We start from the raw sequence: 16,416 nt of genomic DNA on the forward strand, positions 1-16,416 counted from the left end.
AGTGATTTCTTAAATTTGATTTCTGGTTTTAAAGGCAACCTCCATGGGCCCTGGATTTTCTAACTACATTAGTGTTGTATTAAATAAAAAACCTCAGGGACGTTTATAAGAAGAAAGCCTTTCTATTTATGGCAATAGTTAAATTTCTCTTTAAAAAAGACTGAAAAGTCATTATTTTACTGACATTGTTGTATCACTTCATATCAGAGGAAACTGTTTTTCTTTACAATCTGATATTCAGATTTTGGCACAATATTTACTATCCCAAAGCCATAGACAAAAAAAAAGGCCCTTTTGGTTTGTCACATCATCTGTTAATAACTGGGGAGTAGGGGGGGGGGGGAATTCTCACAGGCCAGACTAGGTCTCTAGTCCTGACTTGCTGTGAGAACAATACCTTTCAAATAAACTACAAGACTATTCAGAGAGAGTAAGTGGACACCATCCAACTTTCCCACTGTAAAAGACCTGTCCTTTAATTTCCTTCTCATTCACGTGTCTTTAAAAGGTTCTAGTGTAAGTGAGATGTGTCAGAAAACACCTGACGAGAGCCAAGTAATCCTGCAAATGAAGCAGCCATGTGAGACAATGATAGAAGGTGATACAGTGACATGATGGAAAAAGTTAATAGAAGATAAGAAATGCAACAACATGTTACATAAGAAAAATTGTATGACTGAGTGGCTATGCACACATTACATGTACATGCACATCTTCTTAATCCAACACTGTGGTGAGGAGGTTTAGCAGTGCTCTCAAGGTTTAATGACTGCCTGAGCTTTGTTACTTTGATTTGTTTCCATGGACACAGCTGTAGCATAGATGACAGAAAAATGGGAAGTGCTTTTAATGCATGTGTTTTGGTGTGTGTGTGCTTGTGTGTGTGTGTGTGTGTGTGTATGTGTGTGCTCACATCATGTGCCCATACATAAGACCGGACAAGTTTGGGAACATTAGCAAACAGGTTGTACTGTTCCTCTGAAATGGAATTCCATGGAAAGATTTATCTGACAGCTTCAAAAGAAGCAATTACTCTCAACATTACATGCCCTAAAGAAATACTACAACATTAGATGTGACTGTCTCCCTGGTTCTCATTTACCCAAATATTGTAAGTCACAAGTGTGTCTCAGGATGAAATCAGTCAGATTGTCCTTCACAGTGAAATGGACAAGTGATTGACCATTGCTCCTGGAAAACAGGATATGTCACACATGTATAGTCTTCACTGGTTCAAATCCATTACTCATGTCATGTATCACTCAACACACCATGAAACAAACACAGGCCAATGCTTGCATGTTTTATGCTTATATGTGCATACTGCTAATCACACTCTCTTGTGTATAACGTAAATGTTGCCTTAAATGTGGACAAACTGCCAAGAAAAGAAATCAATCTTGTGTTTCAAGGTGGAGAATTTGAACGACGACTCAAAGGATAGTTTTTAATTTAGCGTTTATCGATAGTACCCTCAAGTGGCAAAACGACCCTATTACACCATGAATATCAGGACACTGCAAGAAAACTTGGTTAAATTCAATCTTTACTTTTTATTAACCTCAGTGATCAGCATTGATGAAAGACAATGATAAGAAAATGTTGATTACAATTTTTTGAATTGAGTAAAACACAAACTAGAATTTGAGTTGTAATAATTCAGTATTACAGCCTGAGAAATTCAAATGTAGGGTTCCATCTCACATTAATTGTCATCCAGATAAAACAGCCATCAGGAAAAAAGTAACACAGGAACATAAGAGGGATTATCAAGTATAGCAAGTCCTCCAGCTACACACTCATTTTAATTACACAATTACTCATTTTAAAGCACTATGAGCTCTAAAGTCACTGCATGCTGGTGTCTTATAAAGACCCCAAAATAGTGGGACTGCTCTCACTATCTACTGGATCATCTTTAAAAGAATAATTCAGAAAAGATATTATGGCAAAACACTTGCAATCCCAATATACATCAGAGCATGGTGTGAGTGAGATCCAGAGCAAATATAAGGAATGATCCCCTCAATGTTATGTTTTCAGGGTGTGGAACAATTACACACTGATTATACTGATCACTGGCTAGACAGCAAACATCAGTCCATTCTGGTGTCATTCTGCGTGTGACTTCCATCTGCAGGGCTAGAGCATGTGATGCTGGTGATGTTTCTGTAAAGCTGCCCTGGCTGTGTGAGGACGGGTAATGGCTGGTCTGTCCCGGAGTTTGGACATCTGATGCTTGTTGCCAGATTGTACATGGGGCACATCCACCGCCATGCTGAAAGACAGGGAACATTTGTTTTGGTCGACACTACATGGTGGATCTCCAACTGTTATGCAGTGCTAATTAATAATCTATCACAATCAATTTGACAATCAAAAGAAAATCACATTGTGCATTTGGACATGAACATTGACTGATAAACTATATTTATTTCAATTAGTATTTTCCTAAAATATTGAAACTACATAAGATATGGAGGACGTTTAATATATACATACACACTAATATATGAAAGTAGCTTTTAATAACATCATACCATGAATCTATAAGCCCTTCACCAGGAGCACTTGTTGGAGGCGGGCGGGGTATGTGTACAGGCTGGGCCAACAAAGGCACACTGGCCCTGGTCCTCTGCTGGACCCTCTGGACTGGTGGATCTGTGGCTCCTGCTCTTGTACCTGTCCCACGTGAGCACCCAGCTCTGACAGAATCAGGTAAAAGTTCTGAACTGGTCTGACTGAGTTGAAGCCTACGTGCACGAATCCCTTGTGGCTTCGAAAGACCCAAAGCTACTGTGGCACTGAAAGGGGGAGCAGGGAACATCGTGGTGTCTGGGGACAGGGACACTCGAGCCAAATCAGTGGAAAAAGCTTCTCTATGATGCAGGCCTGAAAACAAAAATCATTAGAAAAGGTTCAGTAGCTGCAATGCTCTCCATAATCTACTGGTATAAACTGTAATTTATGTCTTTGTTTTAAACCTAGATGTCATTGTGGACAAACTAATATCACATTGTTTAATTCTACATCTCCACAGTCTTTTTTATAAGTAACAGAAAGCAAGATCATTCAGTGAGTGGCCTGTGGAGAGAGACTCCAGTGAGGAAACTAGTGAGGCAGTATCTCTCCATGTTCTTCATCACTACTGTCATTTTTCATACCACCAAAGCCTTCTTCCTCATTGCCATCTTCCTCCTCGTCCTCATCACTATGCTGAATAGCCAGAATCTGCGGTAATCTTTCTGTCTCTATGGCCTGGAGACGCCTGAAAAACAAAGTAGGAGGACATTTAGTTTTTCCACCTCACTTACTACAAAACTAAAACTGTAACAGTCTGCATCATGCATTTAAAGATCCTACACAGATATAAAGTGGGCACATATTTCAGTTGGGTTCCATGTAGTATACACTGTTTGGATTAAATATGATTGTCTGTTTTCATCTTAAAACAAACAAAGAGAGAGACTTAAGAGAGTTAGTACCTGCTGTGCTGCTCCCTCCAAGCTCTAAGCTCAGCAAACACATCAGCACGTTCTCTAACATCAGGTTCCTCAAGGTCAAACGTGTGCTCTGGTACATGGATGGGCAGGTCACGATGGGTGAAAGTAGACCTAGTGGGTGCTGTCTGCAAGAATGAAAAGAGAGCAGGATAGCAGGATGGCAGGAGAGGAAGTTAGAAAACAAATCAGAGGAGCTGAGTACATCAATTGTGGATAGAAACCTGGCTACCAGTCAGAAAAACAAGAGGGGCAGACTGCACAGGAGGGAGAGGTCAGAGAATACCAAGAGTGACAGCAGCATGCATGACAGATGACAAAGCACATGGCATTGGCAGTGAGAGCCTCATATGTTAAATCTCTCTGACACTACTGAACCCTTCACGCATCCCTATCCTCTGTGTCCTCCCAGCAGCATGCCCATCCTGTAGTTCCTTAGCTCCTTCTGTTTAAACTAACATGACATTAAAGAGATGACCTGCTGGTGCCAGACAGCCATAATGGCTTGTCAAAGCCCATAAAGCTTGTTGCTCTTTTTAGTCGGTACTAAATGCTCTACTATATGGCAAAGAGTGTGCCAGAAATGATGGACTGATGTGGATTAATTTCATAACTGATTAACAGATGTCTGTTTTTTTTAAGAACAAAAAAAAACAAAACAATTTTGTTACCCTCAACTTTTCTCGCCTTGCTCGAATAGCCTGGACTGGATTCCCACAGAACAGGATCTTACCAGCTCCTTCAAAAATCAACAGATAAAAGAGAGATGTCAATAAATCATTCTTATATTACACAATTTAGTCCTCTTGGTGGCACTTCTGAGTAAAGATTGCTGTTGAGAATGCTGTCTTCACAACATTATATTAATCATAAAAAAAAAGCAAGTGACAATAGCACAACACACACGCACAAAAAATAGAGTTGGAAACGGTTCTTGTGGCTCAGTGGTGTGGCCACAAAAGACATGGTTAATCAAGACACTAAAGCAGCAACAGAGACAGGTCTGTAACACTGATTAAGTTAATACACTGTGGCTGGTAGTAGAAGATCTGACAGGAGAAACATCATTGTGAAGAACAGTTGCTGGCATGCCTAACCATGTGTCAGGATGCTGGTTTCTGCTTCCACTGCTGCTAGATCTGAGTCTGCAGAACCAGGTCTGGATCCAGGAGGGGAGAGAACTCCAGGCCTGTTCACTAACATGGGTCTGGAGCCTGCTGACAAGACACTGGAGCAGCAGGAAGTAGGACGCCTGGCCGTGCTGGGTCTGCTGTAGGGATATGCACTGTCTGCTCTCTCCTCTAAAACAACAAAGATGAGTGGCCCTTTAAATACACCACTGTAATTACTTAGTCTGTGTTGACTGCATCAAAACAACATATACATACTGTACACACACACACACACACACACACACACACACACACACCATCTTCAGCAGCATCCTGAGAGGAGTTGTAGTCTCTGATGGAGTTCTGGAGAATGGCCCAGTCTTGTCCCATGATGCTGCAACAGCTCAGCTTGTCCTCCTCTATCCTGACATCGTCTAGGTAACGCAGCTGAGGGACCAACTCCCTCACTGAAGCCCGATAACTGTAGTCTGCCGTCTGGGCAAAAGAGAGGAAATATAAGGAAGAGAGAGACAGTGACATGCAAGCATATGAAATGCCTTTTTCAGATATCACAGCTAAAGCTCAAGCTTAGACTTCTTCAAAATGGGTTTCAGTTCAGTCGGTTGTTTTATGCAGATCTAAATATTTCCATTTAATGGCATGTAACATTTAATGTACTTACAGCCATGAGTGCATTATGTAACAGTGTTTTCGTAAGAAATACGAAATACTGTTGCATCTATTCCTGTTGTGGCCATACTGAACCAACGACTCAGATCTGTGCTTGACACCCTGACAACCCCTGCCTTGCTAACGTAAATTATATTAATGTACACATTAAAAAGAGCATTGATAATAATCAATCAAACCAGTGGTACACCAGCAGTATAAAGGTATAAAGGGCAGTGGTAAATCTAATGACGGTTACTAGCATCATATTAAGATAATGCATATTGGTTACATTACATGATATCTTTTTGACTATTATGATGCTTAATTAATCTGTGAAACCTATAAACAATGAGGGAGAATATACGTAACTAGTGGTACCAAAGTCTACAATGGGCACTTTGCAGTGAGGTCCGGTCTTTTATTAGCACAAAGAGAGAGAGGGAGAGAGCAGAGAGAGTCCAGTAATCACTGAGCTACTGAGCAATTAAAATTGGAGCTGGGCACTCCAGCCCTTCACCCAACCACACAAATTCAGTGAATGAAAAAGAGAGTGAAGGGCTGACAAGGAGGAAATGAACGAGAAAAGAGAAGGAGAATGAAGGCTGAGTGAGAAGAAGTAAGTGGATGTTTGTGTATTTGTGTGTGTGTCTGTGTATGTGTGGTGGAAAGAGAGAGCAAGGGGAGTGATAGTTTGGCAAGAGAGCAAACCCAATAACCCCCCCAGTCACTACAAAGCACAGGCCTAATGCATATTCAGCTCAGCATCTCTACTCATTGCCCTAGTTTCCTAATTAATGCTCTGCTGGTGGGTGTAAATAAAAACATTCACAGTGGCCCAAAAAACTCACAGCACACAGCGGAAGGTGGAAATCCAGCCGTATATTCAGCTACAGTCAGTAACACTAAATTGGTTTAAGGTGAACTGCTTTATGAACTGGACATTTATATCCAATTAATAACATATTGACAAGTATAGAATGAGCTTAAATATGGACATTATATACAGTATGTGTAATATCTCCACATAAGAGTGTGTCAGTTGTGTGTGGCTGTTTTGTTTGATTATTTTAATGCCTCCTGCTCTGCCAGCGCCCAGTCTGGTGTGTTGAAGACCAGAGTAGTGAGATCATACAGATACTTTCATGTCTCAGCAGACGCTAATTACATTTCAGTCATTAAGTGACAAAGCCATGAGAGCTAACAGCATGCTAGCACAGGAGAGAAGTGAATGATACCGACATCAAACCACAAATTGCAATTGCAAGTCAGCTTTTACAACATCAACTGAATTCAACACTTCCTCTTCAAGAACTTTGTCCATCTCCTTGCTCAAGCTTTTGTTCAAAGCCAGTTGTTCTCTACTTTTTTAAAAATATTTAGCCAGATTGCTGTGACTGACTCTTGTGCTAGTTGATAATGATTCCTTCAATTAGTGTGAATGCAGGACAATTCAAGTGCATTCTGCCGTTGGGCACAGAATGTTAATCTGGATCAGATAAACATGCACAGACAAGATCACATACAAACAAACATCCTTAGCGGACATTCTTCTTGCATTAACATCCTTGCTTGATGACACAACAGTTGATTAGGAATAACTGTTGGTCTTACGTAGAGTATAGTCAAATTCTTGACTTTTCTAGCTAATACTGGTTCTCCCTCATGCCTCCGACTCTCTACTCTTTGGAACAATGTGTATTTGTCAAATGTGTGTCTGCCGAATCATAAAGAACAAACAAGGAGCCTGATAAGGACAGACGGATGGTAGTTAAACCTGATCTTAGCTTATACTAGTGTCATCTCCTTTGGCAGGTGGTGACAAATGTATATTATTTGGTTTTATGCTATATATTTATTATTATTATAAACATGATATGGTATTCCCCTACCTGTGTGGAGGTGGGATTTGGGCGTACACACACAGGGTTTCCCTCTAGAGTAAGTGTCTGGAGTTTGCCACACAACCCCAGATATTGAACCTGGACCAAGTCATCCACATCGTTGCCTTCCAGATCTAACACCTGCAGGTTCTCCAACATGCAAACCTGACTCAGATCTGACACATTGTTATAGGCCACGTACAACTCCTGCAAACAGGGAAAGCAGGCACAGACATATATGGAGATGGGGAGGAAAAGGTGTGATTAAAAATACTAGCAAACAGAAAATGTATTAAACACAGATAGAGTCAATAAGAAAGGTAGACATATAGGGAGTTATCAGACAGAGAGTCAGAAAGACAGGTTATGTATCTTCCCATCTCATCGTTACTTTGGAATTTTTAATATTTCCTATATACAGTACATGTAAATGACTTGTGGTACTGTTACTCTTGTGTGAAAAATGACCAGTGCAAAATGACAAATAGAAACATTAATTTAGATGCACACGCGGGGTCACAAGTGACCCGACAGGCTGTTATTCTTCAAAATCTTTAAAACGAAAAGTTGTAATATTTGCATTTTTATTTATTTTTTTCATTAATTTTAAGAAATTGCAGTTTTTGTATCACTACCCCACTCTGCCACAAGTGGGCCAAAAATGACCCCAAGCACTTCCTATGGAATCTTCTATGAACCTTTAATTCTTAGCAACTCTGACTGTCCCACTTATACTGTACATCTGATGTCATCTCTCACATCTGATGCAACTTTGACTGTCAATACTGTCCCACTTACACATCTTTTGTTTGTGATGCACGCACCCCGTTTGTGATTGATGGGATCGTGTACCTAGGGAGACAACCAGGGGAAGACATCCAGAAGAATCTGGGGGAAAACATTGTCCGTCAGTTGTGCAGTGGATTCAGACACACAGGTCGCAACATCACCACTGACAACTTCTTCACCAGTGTGCCTCTTGCAGAGCATCTCCTGGAGAAGGGTCTGACTATTGTGGGAACTTTGCGACAGAACAAGCCAGACATTCCTCCAGTCATGAAGGCTTCCAGGTCCAGAGAGGTCCACAGCACTGAATTTGGGTTCAATGGCAGCATGACCATGATCAGCTATGTGAGAAAAAAGGGAAAGGCTGTTCTGCTGCTTAGCACAATGCACCACAGCAAGATGGTGGATGAAAACAGCCCAAAGAAAAAACCAGAAGCGATCCTCTTCTACAACCAGACCAAAGGAGGAGTAGATACTATGGACCAGATGGTTGGCAACTACAACTGCAAACACCAGACGCAGAGGTGGCCCATGGTGCTTTGGTACAACATGATTGATGTCGCCGCTCTGAATGCCTATTTGTTTTTGAAGGCTCAGCACCCTGAATTTTATACAGGCATCACCGATGGACGACGACACTTCCTCACAGAGCTCTCAAAGGAGCTTGTGACACCTCACATGAAAAGTCGACTGGAAGGTACCCCGACCCTACCAACCTACATCATTGAAGCAATGGGAAGGTGTGGAGTGACAAAAACTGCTGCGATCTGGCCACAGGAAAGAAGCACACAGGGCCAGCAGAAGAGAAAGAGGTGCCAGTTGTGTCCAAGAAACAAAGATCACAAAGCCACTTATTGCTGTTGGAAATGCAGTACTCCTGTGTGCAATGGTCATAGCCAGAAGCAAGTAGTTTGTGACAGCTGCACACAGTGAGAGGAGATAAGATGTTTGTGTGTGTACATATGCGATTGATGTCGCCGCTCTGAATGCCTATTCGGTCAAAAATGACCCCACTCGTGGAAGAGTGTAGGTATTGGTAGGTTGTGCATCCAAGGATTTTAAGAAACCAATTTTAACCAATATGAAATTTTTGCTGTTGAGAAAATTTTGATCAAGAATGCCTTGATTTTGTCCCCCTGCTTCCTATTCTTTTTATCAATACACACATTTTAAATCTTGTAAAAAAATAAAGTTGAATATAGCACACGTGGGCTTTGTTTCTCCAATGCAATTTGTTGAGCTGTTGAACTGTCTCTCCACAGAGCCACTTGTAACCCATAAACTCTACCTTTAGAGAGGAGAGTACAGAAATGCCATCTAGGTCTTGAAGGCAGCAGCGAGACATCCAAATCACCTGCAGGTGGGAGAGGGTGGTTCCCAGGTCTCTAAGGGGACACAGTAGCAGCAAACGTACTTTAGGGGCAAGGAAGGTAGTCACCCAACACCATGAATGATGGGAAAGGCTATCCAGTCCCTTGGTCACTGAAGCTAGAAGCCCCTTTCTCTTTCCAAATATACAAGTCTCTCCTGTGCCTGTACATAACACCCCTTCCAACAGAGTCTCATTCAGTGTATCCACAACCAGATTATACCCTCTCTACTATAGATCCCACAGCCCAGAGCAGGAAATGCTATCAGAGGCAGTGTATGCCCAACGAGCTCTGCTCTGCTACTCTCAGGACAGCTACTTATCTCTCTGTTTATACTCTCTTACCCCAGAGCAGTCTCTTGGGTAATAATTCTCCATGTGGCACATTATAAGGACAATTTACAATGTGTTTATATGTGTGTCCCATCCTGGAGGTTAACTGCTCTGTATCCAATTTTCATGACAGAGACATGGCTGCAATCAAGCTGGGAGGATAATCCAGAACTGATGGGATATTATTTGTTTGCAACTATCCAAATGGTTGACTCTGAAAGCTGATATGCTGTAAACCCTTCTTTGTTATTTTGCGAGAAGTTGGGTGAACCTGTTCGCCAGGTGGATCAATTTCTAGATCAGTACAAAACATCACATCTGTTGGTTTACAAGTTGCAAGATGCATTTTCCTCATACTATCATTGTTTTACCAGACCCCGATGGAAAACCTTAGCTGAAGAGGAGCAGAGCTCTACACCTGCACACAAAGACACTATACTTTTTTCCATCAGGCATACATTCCCATACTTCTGATCTGCCTTTCTTCTTCAAAGTGCTAGTTCCAAGGCCTCTCACTAAAAAGTGTTGCCTAGCATACATGTGACCAGTGTGAAACATGACAGTACCCTTCATGGCTCCATTGCTGCTCTAGGTCGAATTACATACTGTGCAACTATACACTTATATTTTGTGTAGTCATACTGTGACAATAAGCCGACATCTGTAGCACTAATTCAGTTTTGTTCATCACTGGACTTTACTTTTGTTTTGGGGATTTACTTGAGAATCTGTAATAGTGCATGAGGTAATTTTGACTTAATATGAGTGTGTCTGTGTATGTGCTCTGAAGAACATAGTTGCTTTTCATTAATACAAACCAGTACAAAAAGAAGACAATAGTATTTGTGTTCTGTAACTTTATACTCACCTTACTGACATGATCATGCTGTTATTCATTTTCAGCTGCACCAGCTTGGGCAAGTAGGCACCTACAATCAGATGAACAAGGAAGACATTTATCAATTTCATTTATGCTAACAGTGGTGTGATTACTTAATTAAAAGACAGTCATGTCATGTCCGCACTCGTTGCACAGTCGAGGATTTTCAGTCATCCTGCACTCAGGTTGGACATGAAATCACCATGTGCATCACAACAGTGTCTTCATTTTTTCTTATCTAGTTCTGGTTCTTGATTGTCTGTGTGGTTATAAGTTTCTATTATGAATCATCCCTGTACATAGTGTAAAAAAGGAGGTCCAGAGTGTGTTTGCATAAGGACCAAGAGACAAACAATAAAACCAATACAATGAGTAACAGTGAACTGTAATGACCACACAAAGAAACGTCATACCTGTGCAATATGGTGTGAAATATTAAGCTGTGGAGGTGCTGAATAACTTACCAAAGTTACCCAGTGTGTTTTCTTGTGTGTTTATGCAGAGCTCCAGTGAGGTCACATTTGAGAGGTCCTGAGTTCCACAAAGTGATACCTGTGAGAGATATAGAGTAAACACAATACCAGCTGAGCTCTGCTGACATATTGAACTGTCCTTACTTGACATAGCTTCATAATTCAATATGTACCTTAGATATACACTTGTTACTTTGACGTAACACATTATATCAAGCCTGTGGTGTAAAATAATAAATGACGTTTACTGTGTGCAGAGAGAAACCATAAGAATTGGGCAATGACCAGGGAGAATCAGTGGGATGGACACTGACTGTAAGCTGAGGGCACTTATGCTCACCACTAAATTAACTTACCAGCTTCTTTGGAGAAAGGTAAAGCTCCACGGCAGTTTCAGAGTCGTCGCAGGGCTTCCTGACAGGAGTTGGGTTGATGTGCCGTGATCCACTCAGCTCAGTCACCAGGACCCGTGCTGTACCAGGTCGGACATCCTGGGCCACAGACACATGGCAGCAACTCATCTCTCACAGCTACCTGAAATGAATATGAAAGTGTCATAACAACATAGTCAAATGTCTTTATAATAAAGAGGACATACTATGTAGTAGCTACTCTGTTTATATACTTTATCTAACAAGAAGCGTTAAAATTAGCTAACAAATTCGCGTTAACCGTTTTGGTTAAATGCTGCCACTCTAAGCTATTCCAACGAAATGCACTTCTATAGGAATATTATATAGTAGTTTTCGTTAGAATACATTTTACCTGTTAAAGTAAACTGTAGGCTAAAAAGATACTCGACACATTTTTACAGACTGAGGCACTTGGCTTACAAACAAACGTTTGCTTGACAACCATAGACAACTTCCTGGAAACGGCACTGAGAGACGCTTGGCTCCCTGGGAAATGTAATGTACAGCTGCTGTTGAACGGAACCGATTTGAACCAATGCACTCAATTAATAGTTAAAGCCTATCAATATTATCAATGATTGATTTATAACCTCTGACATTACTACCATAGCTTTAACCCACCTACAGTGGTCTGGCGGTGTATTCAAGAGCCCTTTGTAAAGCCCAGCCTTTTAATTGGCTATGTAAGCTTTCACGTTAATGTACTAGCATTTACGCTATTATAGTTTTTTTTTTATGTATCTGCAACAACAATAATTTTCTTGGTGGTTGGTTATCTGAATCACACTCCATATTGAGCCAGAGCCGTTGTTAGATGCAGTGTCAGAAAGAGGAGCAAAAGGAGCTGCTAGGCTATAATCAATGTTTTCTTTTAATGACGTTTACAGTGATGGGGACAATAGAAAACAATTACTAGGTTCTTAGGTTCAAGCAGAGTAAAAATGAAAACATAAGGCATAACCTAATTATCTATAGGCTAAGTCAAATAAGACATAACAGCATAACTGTTCCATATACCCTACCATTTGTATTTGATAATGTTTCTGGGAATTCTGAGGCTCAATTAGCTTACATGAGGAGTTTACATTCTGCCATTTCAACTAATGCATGTTGGGCTTTCTATGCTGATTATGGTCTCTGTTATACTAAATATCTTAAAATATGTCTATTTTTAATTTAATAAAATGATTTGATACTCTCATCATTTATGTGTAAAGACGAGCATTTTATCAAAAATCTGAACCAAAAATGAAATCAAAATTATGGAAATGCAAATTCAGTTTTAAGTCAAATGAATACATAAAATGGAATATTGGGGGAATTTGGACTCACGACCTCAGTGATGGTGCTATTTGTTCTATAGTGTAATGAACCAGGTCATCATCACTACATTCAGCTCTCTGCAGGGATTTTTTTTACGTACCAATAAAGTACTACTTTGTAAACTTGGAACACAGGTGGGTTAGCTGGCCTTCACAGCGGAGTGGCTACATTTCCGACAGCCTGTGAATGCAGCAGTAACATGCATGGTAACCGGGGCGGTTCTATGTTTGATAGAGCTGGGCGTGGGCTCCACACTCTTCATCCCCTCAGCTTACACTGTGGAAGCACATTGTTTAACGCGGGCTAATTTTACCCAGAACCAATGAATGCCTTGGTACATTGGAGCTGAAAATTAAATACCTTCTGGGAGATAATAAGGTGTAGATATCTGAAGGGGAAGGAGACCAAGAACATTTTGTTTTCTTGTGCCACAGCTACAAGGCAACAGAGTTGGGAGATTTTTTTCCTTTTCTCCGGTAGACGAAACGTCCTTCTGTCGCTAATTAGACCTCTGCTTGTTGTAAGTATGCAGTGCACATTCCGGTGCCTGAAATATGTCGGCGGTGACCGTTTTAGTCTGATGATAGGTCTGCTTTAAAACGCTTTCAGTGTTTTGGTCACTGCTGGAGATTGCTGTCCACAGTTAAAACATGTTAGCTTGCTATCGTAACATTTAAATTCACGCCCGGCAAGCCTCCACGTTATCAGTGGAGCTGAACAACTCATGTTTGAGTCGAATTACATGGGTTATGGGTTTTGCCTTCACCGCAGTTAAGCAATTATCTATTTTGATAACCAGTCTCCCTTGAGTTACGGTGTAGAAACTTGGTTATGGAGGGCTGTAGTTAGACCCCTGTGGATTCACCCACTCGTCTCAGTTCGAAAAAGAAACAAAAGGCATTTAAATTAGCACGGCTATAGTGAGGATTTATTTCCTGTGGCCCGTATTATTGCCTCATGTAAAGACGGTTTTGAGCCTGAGGTTGCTGCTGCCGATAGTGGCCACAGAGACGAGCAGGGTGACGCCCCGTCACTGAGCAAAAACTGAATGTATTACTGCGGAAGTTAGATTCCGTTACAAGGCTTTTATAAAGGTGCCATAGAATCATTTCTCCAATTTCTACTCTGACAGCTGTCTATTTAGCAAGTCACAAAGATTATGGCCATCAGGGCTGTTAGACAAGAAGAAAAACGTCTAACTCGTGCCAATCTTTGTTAGAATGTTTTGTATTCATCATATATAGTAAAATCAAGAGGTTTAGTGCCCTCATAGTAAACACAGGTTCACTTATATGTTTATTGTTGGTTTTTGCCATACTGTATGATTGTCACTGACTGCTGTTCTTTTTATTCACCGCAACATGACTGCAGCTGACCATAACATCATCTATGAATAACACGAGAAGACCCATAAAGATTTTTTTTTTAATCACAATAATATAGGTTGGAATTTCATTAAGGAGGTCCAGGTTTTCCATGTGAATCTGACATCACCAGATGTAGTTTTAAGAATCCAAAAAAAAAAAAAAAAAATTAGGCAGCCGGGAAACAGCTGGAGATAAAGGTGTGATGATAATCTCCTGTTCCTAACGTGAGTGCTGTCCAGCTACATGCCAACATAAGAGTGACTTCTGCATACAGAGATTTTTTTTTAAATGAAAGCTTTTCTTACTGCTTTCATCTGGAGGGATTTACTTTGTTGAATGTGTAGGTGTGAGGCTTGAAGAGGGCTCAGGATATGCTTGCGTATACATGCGAGTAGATTTTATGGGTGTGTGTTTTGTTTTTAGCCCCCCTCCATGTGTCATAGGCCTGACTGTCTTTGCTCCTGATTTGGTTTGTAATTCTTTAAAAGGTTTGTATGGCAGAATTTTCCTTTGGAGATCTGACTGAGCATTGGGCAGGATCTTCTGCAGGATGACCAGAAGCTTTGTTTATGTGATCCATTATATGTTTTCTGTGCACTTCCATGCTTTCACAAACACAAACTAAAACAACTGGACAAGACTCGCCCGTTCCTCTGATTGCCAAAAAAGATGGGTTTTTTGGGTGTTTGGTGCCTGATGATATGCCTCATGGCTCCTCTCACTTGCAGGCTTTTGTGTGGAGGTCAGCTGGCCTTTTTATCTCTCCTGCTGCTTCCACTGTCTCACCCTGCCTGACTAACTAAAAGGATGACCCAGTAGGGAAAAGGTCACTTGGACTCTGGTGCCTTTGAGAGCAACTTCTTTAAGCATGCAGACTATCACAGAAATTTCCCATGTAAATGTTTGTAGATGATTAAATGTTGGGAGGAGAATTCGTTAGTGAAATGTTTTTCTCTAGACTAGAGATTCTTTTTGAACAAAATGACAGGAGGACTTGGATAATTTCTAAATGGATAGTTCTGTTTTAAGTATGTTATTGTCACTCAACTAGACTTGAGATTGTAATTAAACTGCTTTAAGTAACAGTGATTCTTCAGCAGCTAGTCAACATGTATGTTTGGATGCTGTTTAGGAGGATGATGTCACTGGATAGCAGTGGGAGGGTGCAGTGGGCTATTCAGGCTTCAGGATGGGTCTTGGAGTCTCAGTATTCAACCGTGATACCTCCCTAGAGGAGTCCCCTTACCATCATCGCTCCATTAAAAATCTATTATCTCTGCAGTGGACTTGTGGCTCTGCCAGTGTGTATCCATTAACCAATTAAACATTCTAATGGAGAGCAGAATGCATGTTGAGGAAGATGGCCATTCATGAGTCCTCCTCCATGCATCATATGTGTTGAAGTGATGGAATTGTTTTCCAGGTTAAGAGAAATCCTGGGAAAAAGTAAAGATATTATTGACTCTCATTATTAGAGCCATGCACCCAAATTAGCTGGGGAAAGGACTGGGTGCCAAGCATTTTCATTGTTGATTTCTTTGTTAATTTTTCAGTTCTCAAGTCAGCCTCTCCCTCCTGTGTTTTGCTGTGTTCTCAGTAAGAGTGGCCCCCTTCCTCACCCTTACATACTCTGGTCCCATCACCCCTCTCTCTGCTCTATGCTCCCACCCTCTGTAAGATGTCATGTAAGATTATCCTCTTGGTCCAAGCAGGGCTCTAGGGTTTCTAAATGAACTGTTAATTTCTCAGGCTGGAGGTGGCATGCTATAAATAGCTGTAAACACAGACGTACTGCACTGTATAATGCTCCTTGATCAGCCATGTATGTAAGTGCTTTGGGGACTTTGGGTGGGATAGAGCACCCACTTTTAGACAGGACTAGCTATAGGCTGTCTCTGAGTCATGTATGTGTAAATGTGGGTGACTAGATGAGAATACAGTGGCATGACACTGCTATAGGGGCAGCACAACTGTCTGTGCACACAGAACAGAGAAACTATGCCCTATGTGTAGTTGAAACATGTAAAAAGATTGATGTGCACTGATGATTGTGATCTCCAGCAGCTCTGTCCTCATCGTCCCCTTCTATCTGCACAAAGACCAGCTCAGTATGAGCCCTGCTGACAACAAGTGGCTCTGAGAAAGCGGCATCTCTATCAATGATTCATTTTGCTATTCATCTCCAAATGTATGTGTGGATTATTAATCAGCTGCTGACATGGCCTACTTTGAGAGGAGATGGCACAGCTGTCTTTTTTTTTTTTTCTGTTGTTGTTGGTTTTATTTCCTCCAGTCTCCGGGTAGCGGG

At 41.1% G+C, this 16,416-nt stretch overlaps 2 protein-coding genes across 7 annotated transcripts in view; one reads left to right on the forward strand and one right to left on the reverse strand.

Annotated features, from left to right (window-relative positions):
• Positions 1-1,571: 1,571 nt before the first annotated feature.
• On the reverse strand, positions 1,572-12,065 carry lrrc56 (leucine rich repeat containing 56). Of its 5 annotated transcripts, none has more exons than XM_020618532.1 (13): positions 12,040-12,065; positions 11,362-11,539; positions 10,997-11,084; positions 10,521-10,581; positions 9,239-9,335; positions 7,174-7,371; positions 4,930-5,107; positions 4,598-4,801; positions 4,172-4,239; positions 3,486-3,628; positions 3,165-3,268; positions 2,541-2,892; positions 1,572-2,278 (listed from the first exon to the last, which is right to left on the reverse strand). In XM_020618532.1, exons 2-13 carry the CDS (start codon positions 11,524-11,526, stop codon positions 2,143-2,145), a joined length of 1,794 nt encoding a protein of 597 aa, XP_020474188.1. In that variant the 5' UTR covers positions 11,527-11,539; positions 12,040-12,065; the 3' UTR covers positions 1,572-2,142. The 5 variants fall into 5 exon arrangements, with proteins under 5 accessions (XP_020474188.1, XP_020474187.1, XP_020474186.1 ...); XM_020618531.1 differs by lacking the exon at positions 12,040-12,065 and adding an exon at positions 11,839-12,019; XM_020618530.1 differs by lacking the exon at positions 12,040-12,065 and adding an exon at positions 11,771-12,019 and having other exon boundaries at positions 1,573-2,278.
• Positions 12,066-12,964: 899 nt separating this feature from the next.
• hrasa (HRas proto-oncogene, GTPase a) overlaps positions 12,965-16,416 on the forward strand; it is a 19,728-nt gene continuing 16,276 nt past the window's right edge. The window contains exon 1 of one of the 2 annotated variants that reach the window (XM_020618574.1): positions 12,965-13,261. The gene's annotated coding sequence lies outside the window, so the exon portion shown is untranslated. The remainder of the gene's footprint in view (positions 13,262-16,416) is intronic. The other variant, XM_020618573.1, reaches the window with a different exon arrangement.

Source organism: Monopterus albus, unplaced genomic scaffold (genome assembly GCF_001952655.1).
Source record: "Monopterus albus unplaced genomic scaffold, M_albus_1.0 scaffold207.1, whole genome shotgun sequence".
Classification (NCBI taxonomy): Eukaryota; Metazoa; Chordata; class Actinopteri; order Synbranchiformes; family Synbranchidae; genus Monopterus; species Monopterus albus.